Here is a 13582-nt window from a genome sequence, read left to right on the forward strand (position 1 = left end):
TACACATCATCAAGGCACTGCCACATTGCCACCCAGTTTTCCCGCCACTGTCAAAATTCAGGCAAAAGCAGTTTATGGATTCTGGAACTAGCTTAATTGATATTCTGTCAGATTAACACCTTTGTCACGGATACCAAAACTGATTTAAAGGCATACTGTCATTACAATAAATGTAGCACAAATTGTAATTAAAGGAACAGTGACACAAACAAATGAAAGTCTATTAGTTTAATTAAAATATAATGCACCGTTGGTCTGCACTGGTAAAACTGGTTTGTTTGCTTCAGAAACTCTACTATAGTATATATAAACAAGCTACTGTGTAGCTGTGGGGCCAGCCATTTAAAGCTGCATAAGGAGAAAAGGCACAGGTTACGCAGCTGATAACAGATAAGCTCTGTAATATACACAGTTTATCTGTTATCTACTATTTGTCTTGTGCTTGAATGGCTGCCCCCATGGCTACACAGCATCTTGTTTATATAAACTAGAAGATTTGTTGCCGGGGCGACTAATCTCCCCGAATCTGCCCCTGTGCACTTATCCTACTCTAGTCTACTAGAAAATCATGTAAACATTAAATAAACTCGTTTATGGAAGTTATCATTCATCCAGATCATGGTGTATCTATAGAAATAAGTCAAATGAACTGCACTTGCTATGTTTTTCTTGAAGATGTTTCACCAGTCATCCAACTGGCTTTCTCAATTCAGAATAACTTGTACATAGGATCTTGCTTCGCTATATATCCTCTGGAATGTTGCTCCAATCAGCATAATCTGTTTATCATAATCCACAATGATGTCATTAAATTAGGTGTTGATTGTATTAACAAGATTGGATCTTTAAACCTTACAGGGAGAGGCACCTAAATAGCATTGAATGTGGCCGGCTATAGATTTCTGCCTCTATTCAAACTTGGTTTTTCAGTTTTTACATATATGGCTTCTTTAACACTTCTTTTGACCAGAGGAGCTGGCTCTTCTGTGCTGCGCCATATGCTGGTGTAACTGTTGTTTGGTTTCCCCCACATACAAATCAAAGCATTCCTCACTGCACTGCATACACAATGTTACTCTTCTTGTGCTTTGGGGTTGGGTCCTTTGGTGAACTAGTTGCTGCCTCAGCGTGTTGCTGGGTTAAAAGCAGATAGGGATGTTGTGTTTATTAAAAATCCTTCTAAGTTTTTCCGACACCCCAGCTACATATGGGAGGACCAAGTTCTTTCTCCTGTCCTGTTTTCCATTGGTGTTGTTATTGCTTCTTTTTTCACCGGTTTTCACAAAAGCCCAATCAGGAAACCCACATGTCTTCAGGGCCCCTCTGAGACGTTCCCTCTCTTTCAACTTAGCCTTTGTGCTGGTGGGGATCTTGTCTGCTCTGAGATGTAGAGTTTTGATGACCCCCAGTTTGTGATTTTAAAGAAGCCATATATGTAAAAACTGAAAAACCAAGTTTTAATAGAGGCATGCGACATCTATTGTCTGCCACATACAGTGCTGTTTTGGCACCTCTCCCTGGAAGGTTTAATAACACATCAAAGCTCCAATTTTGCTAATACAATCAACACCTAACTCAGGGGTGTCCAAACTTTTTGCAACGAGAGCCAGATTTAGTGAGGTGAAAATGTGTGAGGGCCGACCATTCAGCCTGACATCCATTCCGAGATAGCTAGCTTGTGATCAGGATTATTCACTCCTGGAGATGGATGCGTACGCGGCGTTTAGGAAGTGGAGTATGTTTGGACTTATTCTACGCGCCTTATTTAGACAAGGAATCGCATAGCCGTAGCAGTAATATTTGGGCACATTAGTGAAATGATCTGCCACTTGGTCTATACTGCTGCCTGTGTGCTGAAGGTGTTAGCAATAGACACGTACTGGCACGTAGTGATGCACCGCTCTCACATACTTCTTTAGTTTATTGTACTGGCACGTCAGTATGTCTATTGCACCTTCAGCCCTAAAGAAGTATGTGAAAGCGTCGCGTATGTGTCTATTGCTAACACCTTCAGCACACAGGCAGCAGTACAGATGATCATTTCATTAATCATGTGCCCAAATATTACTACTACAGCTACAAGATTCCTGATTGCACTGTGCTGGCGGGCCACATTATTATTAACTTCATGATGGAGGCTGAGGGCCGGTGTAAATTTGAAAATGGGCCGCAATTGGCCCCCAGGCCTGACTTTGGACATGCCTGACCTAATTTAATGACATCATTGTGGATTATGATAAACAGATTATGCTGTTTGGAGCAACATTCCAGAGGATATATAGCGAAGCAAGATCCTATGTACAAATGATTCAGAATTGAGAAGCCAGTTGGATGACTGGTGAAACATCAAGAAAAACACAGCAAGTCCAGTGGATTTGACTTATTTCTATAGATATTAAATAAACTTAATAGGCTGGGTTTGTTTCCAATAAGGAATATTTTTATCTTAGTTTGTATCAAGTACAAGGTACGGTTTTATTTTTACAGAGAAAAAGGAAATCAATTTTAAAATCTGGATTATTTGATTATAATGGAATCTATGGGAGACAGCCTTTCCGTAATTCTGAACCTTCTGGATAATGGGTTTCCTAATATCGGATCTAGGGTTGCCACCTGGCCGGTAAAAATGATGGATGATCCCAATGTTTTTAATAGGGAAAAAAGACAAATATAATGTTTTTAATAGGGAAAAAAGACAAATATATACGAAAGCCGGTATTTTTTTTCCAGAAAAGCTGGCAACCCTAATCAGATCCCATACCTGTACATTATGTTTTGGGCTTCAGTACCAGCCCAAGGCAACCACATCCCTTTAGCAGTAAATATCTGTCTCCAAAGATGCTCCAGTAACTTCCCATCTTCTTTTCTGCTGATTCACTGCATATGCTCTGTGCTGCTGTCACTTATTTAGCTTAGGTACCAACTCACAATATACAGTACACATAGAATGTCACAATATAAGGCTGATTAGTACTTAATATAGATAATTATTACATGTCGAAGAGTATGTCACTGAGCACTCCAAAAGCCAGGATAAAATGAAAACTACATTCTTAATTTATCCATTTATCCATTTAAAAACATAGGCAATTCAGGATCGCATTCATATAACAGAACCATATGCTCGACAGCTTTCGTAGCCTGACAGCCACCGAATCCAGGATTCGGTTCGGGATTCGGCCAGGATTTGGCCTTTTTCAGCAGGATTCGGATTTGGCCGAATCCTTCTGCCCGGCCAAACCGACTCTGAATCCGAATTTGCATATGCAAATTAGCGGCAGGGAGAGAAATTGTGTGACTTTTTGTCAGAAAACAAGGAAGTAAAAAATTCTTTCGCCCGAATCTTTCGTGAAGGATTCGGGGGTTTGGCCGAATCCAAAATAGTGGATTCGTGCATCCCTACTTTTGACAAAGTGGCTGTCAGGCTCCAAAATGCGTCAAGAGTATGGTTCTGTTATCGAATGAGATCCTGAACTGTTTTTAAATGGATAAATCAAGAATAGAACTTTCATTTTATCCTGGGTTTTGGAGTGCTCATTGACATATACTCTTCAATTAGAAACAGATGCCGTCAGGGGGCAGGATATCACATTGTAGCACGCAAGAGCTGGCTAATTACCAGGGTGCTCCCAAACACTATTGTTTGATCATGTAATTACTACATGTCTGCTCAGAAACCAGTGCAGCTAGCATCAGAATTTAATAATGAGCCCTGTAGCATCAGTTTATATTACAGTAAATTTGTGACAACTCCTAAGCTTAGCTTCTCAACAGCTGCTCACAGCCCACTGAGCATGCGAGCGTCGCAGACACTTTCCAAGATGGTGACCTCTTGTGGCAAGTTTGAAGCCCTGGATAATTGCTGCTACTGAGAAGTTGAAACTTTAAGCTGGTGCAATAAGTTCAGTATACAAAATATGGCATTTTTAGCCATATTCATTTTTAGGGTTTAGTTCCAAAAACAAAATCATAGTGCAAATAGTTTTTACTTTACCTGTAAGAGTAAGAGAGGTAAGAAAGGTTTACAGCCATGGCCATACAAGTCATTCAATGTGGCCCTTTCTGATGGGGAACAAGAACAGAAGGTATAGTTGGCATGTGACATATTATCACTCACTGCATGACTGAGCAGAAAACTGTGCCCGACCCCCGTGACACTCTGGGGAACAGAGAAACTGCTCATCCAAAAGGTAATTTCAAGTCAGACATACAGTGTAGCTGAATTTAATGTTTCTCTTGGGCTATAACACTGAACTTGACTAAATCTATATTCAAATTTGTGCAATGTTCTTGTGAAATGGGTCAAGTTTTTTTCTTTTTACTCCGGCATCAACACTAGATTGGATTCTGTGGTACTGAGCTGCTTATGGTGCCTGACAAAGTATGCAATCATAGTCATGCAAACGAATATGTATATTGTATAAAATTGAATATACACAATGTGCAGCATTCCTCCATATAGTAAACATGTCTCTTTTCATATGTAGAATATCTCTCCATACATGCATTAATAAATTAAAATGCAGGAGCAACACATTAAAGGTCATTTAGGACCACAAGCGTGGGGTGCATAGTGCATCTTAGCCATGCCCCCGGAAAACCCCAGGTCCCAAACATTATGGATAACAGGTCCCATACCTGTACCTTACTTTTTGAATGTTTAAGACTTAATTAACCAGTGCTGTAGGGGCATGTCCACTAAGTGGATAGACTGCCAGTGCCATAAACCATTGTTTTAGAGTGGGGGAAGGTTTGGACCTACCGGTAAAAGTATTAACAGCCTTCTTGGTGTGGGCAATGGTTTCACTAATTCAGAGCTGAGCCATTCACTCTCCCTTATTGATATCAATATATAAAGATAAAAACCAATGGTTTTGGAGAGGTTTTATTCTCCTCTTTAATATAAGCCCAATAAAACAAAAATTATGTGCTGAGCAGAAATATGTGATGACTCAATAATTAAGTAAATGCAGATAATTCTGCCTCTGCCAATTTCTGTGTGCTTTTAAAGAGCGACGCTGTTTGCTTGTGCCTGTTTATAGAGCTGCCAGTGCAGAGGGAAGCCTCCAATGTTGGAATATTTGTAGTTGCTTTCATGCTGGATGTTTATTTAAAGATTCGGAAAAGTCTCAAACAGTGGCGTATTGCACATTAAATACGATGTGGTATTCCTTTTACAATTCCCAGAATTCTCACTAGTTGAGCTTAGGGTAAACTGGGAGATGTACATCTGCCACAGCTGAGAGTGCCGAAATAGATTTTTAATGCTGCTTACTAATTTGGTTATTAGGGAACAATACCTTTCCATGTGTTTTAGTTTTAAGTATTCTGATAAAAAAAACAAAGAAGCCCCCATTTTTGGGGGGATATTAAAATTGCATTTACACATAAGGGGGGGGGGGACATTTATGCCCACAGGTGCAGTGTTCAGAGTGCAATTTCAGATTCATTATGCCATGTTTTTTTTACCCACAATACCCCCCACCCCCATAATGCTAGGATAACTGCATGCAGATTTGGGGCTATGCAAGTTTTGTCTGGTGTATTAAAACGCATGCAGTTCCACTTGTGTGTGTATTGATGAAACTTATGGGAGATGCACTTAAATAATTGGCATTGTATCATTTGTGGCACTTAGGGTTGCCACGTGGCCGGTATTTTACCAGCCTGGCCGGTAAAAATTATGCTTGATGCCAATGTTAATTATAGGGAAAAACCATAAAAATATAGGAAGGCCAGTATTTTTTTCCAGAAAAGGTGGCAACCCTAGTGTTACTTTGCATTTAGATGATGCATGACACTCACAGTGGGAACCCTGTATTCGAACCACACTTTCAAGGTGGCAGCAGCTCCATGGGTTTTCCTGTGTCAAAATGTCTAATTGTGTCTGATTTATCAGACAGACTGGGCGAGCATAAAGGCACTTGGTGCAACTACACAGAAGTAAAATATGCTTGTTTGGCTACAAGTGGCTTTAAGACATAGCTACACACATGACATGACAATTTAGGTGTGAACATGCAGCTGCAGTGGTGAATGACCCCGATTATCTTCATTTAGTCTGAACTTCATCCCTACATTACTATAATGCAAGTCTGTGCAAGTGGTGCATTTACTTTGCTGCATTTAATTACACAGTGATTATGTAGTTGGCTGCACAGTTAATGGACACAAGCAAGTTGTGGTCTGGGTGCATATTTAATCTGGATACATTTCAAAGGGAAATATTTTTATTGTATCTCTACTTCATGCAGTAGATACTCTGTAGAACACTGACTGTCTTTGTATTGAGTCTGTTGGATATTCACAATGTATATATATATATATATATATATATATATATATATATATATATATATATATATAAACATTTGCTGGCAATCTTAATACAGCATATGCCAAATCACATTTCCACCAGCAGGGGGAGCAATTTATTTGCACTCCTTTGGGTAAGTCAGGAGCCATGAATTTCATAGAAAAAGTTTAATGAAATGATAGCTTAACGACAAAGCATAACAGAAAAAAACACAAGGGTTCATTTATAATTTATTTAAATGTGGGAACAGTGTGGGTGAACATTTGATCACTATTGTTCAATGTTTCTTGTTTTTTATAATGACCAGACACACACTGCATGATTATGTCCCAAGCAAATTAAATGTTTTTTTTTTTTTCTATTTTTGTTTTTTCAGGTTCATTTAATAAAAGAAGACGAAATTCCGTTTTTGTAACTGTGACGCTCCTCATTGTATCCTCGTTAATTTTTACTCTTGGCCTGGCTGCAACAACGAGAACAGAAAATGTGACAGTGGGAGGCTACTATCCAGGGGTTATTGTAAGTTGGACTCTTTTCTTTGCCTTTAATCCATTCTAAACAGTTTTGTGCACAAATAATATCATGGAAATCAAGGACATGTGTTTTAAGTTTCCCTCTCTTTTTAAAGAAGCACTAAACCCTAAAATTGAATATGGCTAAAATGCCATATTTTGTATACTGATCTTATTTTACCAGCCTAAAGTTTCAGCTTCTCAATAGCAGCAATGATCCAGGAATTCAAACTTGTCACAGGGGGTCACCATCTTGGAAAGTGTCTGACACTCACATGCTCGGTGGGCTGTGAGCAGCTGTTGAGAAGCTAAGCTTAGGGGTTATCACACATTATCAAGCAGAAAATTAGGTTATATTTATATAAATATAAGCTGATGCTACAGGGCTGATTATTAAATTCTGATGCTAGTTGTGCTGGTTTCTGTGCTGCAATGTAGTAATTATCTGTATTAATTACTAATCGGCCTTATATTGTGACATTTATATTCTGTTTATGCTATTTATGTGTACTGTATTGTGAGTGGGTCCCTAAGCTCAGTAAGTGACAGCAACACAGAGCATGTGCAGTGAATTAGCAGAAAAGAAGATGGGGAGTTACTGGGACATTATAGTCGATGGTGGTGCGTTGGTCAAAGTTTGATAATGTAATCCAGTAAATGGACCCGCACTCGTTCATATTTAGTGAAATAAATGTGTCTTTATTCACAGGTTAATTTCCATGGAAAAATGAACCTGTGAATAAAGACACATTTATTTCACTAAATATGAACGAGTGCGGGTCCATTTACTGGATTATATATATATATATATATATATATATATATATATATATATATATATATATATATATATATATATATATAAAGGTGTTTTTAAAAGATCTTTTCAGGCATTGTAATACACCCGTAGTATAAAACATGCTATTTCAGTTAGAAAAATAAAAACCAACAGATAATTGCCAGCTGTGGCCTTTATTAGAAATAGCAGCTTCCAAATAACTTCACCAGTGAAACAATACCAAAATGTTCCCATGATGATTGGAAGAACATCATGGGTCAAAAGAATCTAAATCTAATGTTTGCTTTTGCAGAGAGCTTATGTGAGGAGATGGCCACGTGACTGGTTAAAGTTCATGGTGGCTCTCGGAGTGTTTTGTCACCCACCTTGGTTCTACCTGATGTGGCTCCAAGCTGGGAAAAGTGGCTTACTACTTACAAGCTCTTTCCCAAATGCCATACCCCTAGAATCAATTTTTTTTATAAATGGGCATGGATAACATATAGGGGCTTGTAGGCTGGAATCAGTAGAAATTTTGTCCAGGCTCCAAAAGACAGTTTGCTGGTAACTTGTATGTAACGGGGTAGTATAATAAATTGAATCACTGTACTAGATGTATGAACACAAATGTTAGAACAGCAAACAGTCAATGTCCTTAGTGAAACTCACTAAATTATGTATAATGTGTTAACCTATATCTGTGCGCATATTCTCAAAGACATTCTGTGTTTCCTTCAGCTCGGGTTTGGGTCAATACTTGGGATTATTGGATCCAATCTGATAGAAAACAAAAGACAAATGGTAAGCCTTAAAAATTAATTGTACCATCCGAGCTCATGCCTGCATTTCATGATGATATATTTGTGCCTGTGTTCATTCAGATGGCTTATTCTTTAGAGAAGCACCAGATATGTATCTTAAAATAGCAACTTTGATTTTAGCTATAGTATTTTTTTACTTCTGTACTCCTGCTACGTATCTAATCATGGCTGTTCAATGTTACTGCCTTGAGACTGCCTTCTTCCAGTGACATGTATATACAGTTTAATGCCCCTACTGTCAAATCTAAGGATATAGGAAACATGGGCACAGGCAGAGTGCTTTTATATAAGGCTTAGACCTATGGCATATATGATATCGCTGATATTACTTTTTACACTATTTAAAATGTGGTGTCAACATGCCCTTTATTGCCCCGTTTTGTGGTTCAGCTTTTCAATCTAACACAATGCAAGAGACAGGAGGCAGTTTTTGTATGACCCCGTGTGCCATTGGCTTCTGTGATTATTACTGTCCCCCAGTATTTTTATTTCTAGCAGATAAATGTTGTCCATTTACTGGACAAGAAGCCAGATCGATCCTGCTTATTCCTCTGGGGTTTGTTAAGTGCCTGGGAAACTAACCATTGCTATAAAGCATATAGAATTACAGAATTCTGAGAAATTTGCTGTTTATGACATCTTCTAGGACCGGTGATGCACATTTTGGATTGGTTTACAGAAAACAAATTATAAATGTACACCTTTCTTATCATTTAAAGGGCATTATACTCATATGTTTCAATTCTAGTTTGAAATAATAGTTCTACCCATAGTTTTAATGGCTACTGAGCTTTTTAAAGGCCCAAAAAATAATGGCCTACAGGCTGATAGGACTGCTATCCCCCCTGTGCGATACAGTGATTGGCCAAAGGATTTGGTCACAGATTTTGGTAACACAAGTTTCCTTGTTTTATACCCACAATGCAGCATTTTTCCCAGAAACTCAGTGTCAATAAATAGCATGTGCTGCAACTCAGGAGCAATACATCATTTCCTGCTGTGCATGCACTGATTGTGCTGGGATGGAGGCATGCTGAGGTTTGGTGCCAGGCCAAAATACAGCGGCTTGTATCCTTTGTGCCAGTTGCACCACATTTTGTCTTTCATAGTTGCACATAGGCACCACTCAGCTTTATAAAAGCATTTTACCCTTTTTCTGTGTTCTCCCTTATTAATAACACCTATCTTTTAGTTCCAGCAATAATACATGTTAGTATTCTTTCTGGTAACATTGCTAGGGGAGACTTAAGGGGGTGTCAGGGCAAACAGACTGGCAGCAGTAGCACATCACCTATAACCTTCTGCAGCTTTACTTGTTGGAAAATACATCTCACAGTTTCATGGTGCCATCCACCTCTCTTTCATGTGGTTCTTTTTATCTTCAGCTATAAACTGCTCCCCATTACAAATTGCTTTTCCTACCGCCATTATTCTTTGCCCACTGGCCTTGATGTCTCCCCTCAGCTTTCCTTGTGATTTTCCTGCACTGCTACCCCCCCTGCACTCATTAGGAAGGGATTATAACACAATAGGCAGGCTTTGAAGTTTGCTAGTCAGTAGGAGGGACAGTGGCAGCAATGTAAGATGAGCCATTAACACCCTCATAGAAGAACAACTATAATGGTTGATCACGTAAAAGGCCAGCATTCAAATCCTTATAGTGTCGTATTGTGCTTATAAATGACTGATGGATCTGACCATCCAAATGTCTGGCCACGTTGTATTAATATCCAGATGATCATCCTGCTGGACTATCAGTTAAAGAGGAATTATTTAATATAAGCTTCCTCATACTGAAGTAAGAAATTTTCAATTAAAAACGTCTGCATTGTTTCTACTCATTCTCTCTTCATGCAGCAGTTGGGTAAGGATAACTTCACTGTACAGCTTAATACCTTATGCTTTGGTATTAAGTTATCGCTAGGTGATAACAGCACCCAAGTGGTTATAATTTCATTAGCAATCTGGTTAATTGTTATGGAGTATTTTTGGCTACTGTATTAGGAGGTGCCACAATGACATCATTGCTTATTTGTAGGGATCCTCTTGCTTTATTTCAACAGAATTAAATCAGTGCTTATTTTATTTATGTTTGCATGGTTTGTAACCCAGTTATTTTTCTTTTCCCCTCTTTCCACAGCTTGTTGCTTCCATAGTTTTTATCAGTTTTGGGGTGATTGCGGCTTTTTGTTGTGCGATTGTGGATGGTGTTTTTGCTGCCAGACATCTAGTAAGTATGTAAAGCAAAACTGCTCAATGACTGTGCCCACAGAGGTGCTGCGTTCCATATGCCGACAGCATAAGAGCCTGGGACAATGGGACAGAGACATGGCATACATAGTCACACACAGGATGCCATTAATATGAAATCTCAGTGAATGAGATGTACCTACACTGATACAGAATTGGATATATTTGCCATTCATGCAACACTCTTATTAAAGCAGGGGAAAAGCTTTGAGGGTAGAATGTTAGGAAACAATTATTTGTACAATGTTCCCTATAAGCTGAAGATGATAAAATATAGTATTCTTTGGTGAGGGTCAAAGCTGGATTTAGGTCCTGGGCTGCCCCTCTCCAATCAAACTATGTGCAGTTTAGTTTGGGTATGTGGTGATCACAAAAAGAGAGGTTACTCCTCCTAAGCTCCATCACCAGATATGGCCACAAGTGTTTTTTTTATATAGGCACCCAAGGGACTCTGGCACAGGTATCCTAGCGTGGTATGGCGGAGCTCACCCAGACGCCGCAACTCCTGTGGTCGCTGCTATAGCAAGATCCCGGTCTCTTCCTGACCGGGTTCTGTAACTCATGAATGACCCCGCTTGTATGTGCTGATCCAATACAGGAGAGACGTGTATAATATCAATACTGGCTTCTTTATTAGGCACACATAATTAAATTACAGCAGTGGGGTGCAAACTAACGCGTTTCGTGCCAAAAACTCGGCACTTCCTCATGCCTCTGCCCTGGGCACCGGCTCACGGATGTCTATATAGAGAATAAAGCCTTGCTGAGGGTGAAGATACATTTTCTCAATAGACATAAACCAATTAGATGAGGTGGAGAATAAAAAAGCCTATCCAAAATGGACTTATATAAGTTTTTTAGTGAAAAGACTTTCATTGGTAACCTCCCTAAATAAAAGTCTTCCTTGATTAGGTGTTTTATTTCATTTTTAAAGAAAACTTTAACTATAATACTCATTGCTGGTTGCTGTGGCTGGGGGGGAGGGGGCAGGTATATAATGGGGGTGGAGCCAGGAAGTGACAGGCATGGTTAATATGCCTCCAGATCACTTTGGATCCTGGTTGGCATCTCTGATGTTTATGTTGTGAGAAAATAAAATACACATTCAAATGTAATTAAGAGTAAAATCGCTTGAATGCAAATTACTAGGATGGAATTAGAACCTTAAGTGCAGAGTTTTTTTTAAGTGTACTTTGTGACCACAGGAATCACAGTATCTTCTTTATGGGCAATAATATGGCATTTGATGTATCCTTTTCAAAGCAGTAGTATACAAGCATATGTATAGTATATCCAGGGCAACTGAACTGTACAGTTCCCCAGGAGAAATCACTGCCACTTCAGAAGTGGTGCAGAGTTATGTGCAGATTAACAGCAGAGGGCATAGTGTAAAACTGCACTGAGATGTCACATGTTTCAAAGCAAATCCCAAAAATGATCTTTCTACTTAAAATGCTACTTGATACTGTTGCAGGAATAATGGACGAAAATACCCGGCCAAATGATCTCTGGACTTTATTCCCACTGACTGTGAGCAGATAATTAGTATTACCTACTAATTTCCCAAGGGAATGATTAAGTTGTGAAATTTGTGAAAGTCTGAAGTAATTACAAAAAGAACTACAATTCTAACAATGTATTCATGTTTTCTAAGGATCTCAGACCACTGTATGCTGGGAAATGTCGGTATTACTCCACTACACATAGTGATCATACTACAGAGGTGAGAAAGTATGCACATTGGAATATACATTTATATATATGATCCTTGATAAAGGTCCAAATGTGGACCGAAACGTTGGTATGCACAGTGGAATAAATAATTATTAATCAGAAATATCGGAGTGCTTATCTTCTTCATCGCTATATATATGTGTGAGTGTGTGTATATAGATATATATATATAGATATATAGATAGATATATAGATAGATATATATATATATATATATATATATATATATATATATATATATATAGATATATATATATATAGATATATATGTATAAAAATATGATGGCAAAGGGGAGCACAGTTTTTGGTACAGGAAAGTATTATTTATAGTTTCATGTTTTGTTGAAGTGAGCAATATCGGACTGATTGGTGGGCTCCATACACAGGCCAATAAGCTGCTGTCTAGGTCCAAAAGGACTGCATTGGCAGCTTTTATAAAGCCTGTGTATGCCCCTCTGCAAAAAGATCCAGTTAGCTCCTGATGATCTGAACACCCAAGTATTTGAGTTATGCCTACACCATCAAAAAAGCAGAGTAAACGATTTCTCGAGTTTAACTTAATCTTTCTGAATGTGACATTATCACAAGCAAGTAATTGCCTGGTTGCTAGGATAACTAAACCATAGAAACCAGATAGCAGTTAGAATTTCAAGCAAGAGACAAAAGTAAGCAAAACATTTTAAAACATTAAAAACACAAAAATAAAGAGTGATTAATAACTGCATAAGAATACTGGTGTACATTATAATAAAAGTTGGTTTTTAAAGGAGAAGAATTTCTGCCTCCATGGCATCCTTTTTGCAACCCTGGGTAGCTTTTTTTGTAAAAAGAAGTTATCGGGGGGTGGGGTACTTAACAAATGACAGATGCCTCAGATGTACTGTCTGTTCATTTGCTTGCTTATCTGGGTCCTTTCTTCATGTTGTTCTTTTATTGTCCTTCTGTAGGTGACATGCCAGCAGCCTATGCGCAATCCTTGTGTCCTTAAAATAAGAGGCAATACATGTTACTGCTGTGATTTGTATAATTGTGGGAGGTAAGTGTTCATTGGCTGCTCTACTTACACGACAGAAGTCTTATTCTATGGGCAGGCTGTGTGGTACCCATCAATCTTACTCCTATGAAATACTGTATAAATACAAGGGCAATGCAGTAGCCTGTGCAAAGTTTA

At 38.6% G+C, this 13582-nt stretch overlaps 1 protein-coding gene across 1 annotated transcript in view; it reads left to right on the forward strand.

Annotated features, from left to right (window-relative positions):
• Window positions 1-13582, forward strand: part of tmem255a.S (transmembrane protein 255A S homeolog) — a 33286-nt gene that overhangs the window by 11602 nt on the left and 8102 nt on the right. Inside the window, exons 2-6 of the mRNA XM_018232960.2 lie at window positions 6693-6835; window positions 8345-8407; window positions 10568-10657; window positions 12332-12400; window positions 13359-13447. Of these exons, the coding sequence (XP_018088449.1) occupies window positions 6693-6835; window positions 8345-8407; window positions 10568-10657; window positions 12332-12400; window positions 13359-13447 (454 nt within the window). The remainder of the gene's footprint in view (window positions 1-6692; window positions 6836-8344; window positions 8408-10567; window positions 10658-12331; window positions 12401-13358; window positions 13448-13582) is intronic.

This window comes from Xenopus laevis, chromosome 8S, assembly GCF_017654675.1.
Source record: "Xenopus laevis strain J_2021 chromosome 8S, Xenopus_laevis_v10.1, whole genome shotgun sequence".
In the NCBI taxonomy this organism is placed as follows: domain Eukaryota; kingdom Metazoa; phylum Chordata; class Amphibia; order Anura; family Pipidae; genus Xenopus; species Xenopus laevis.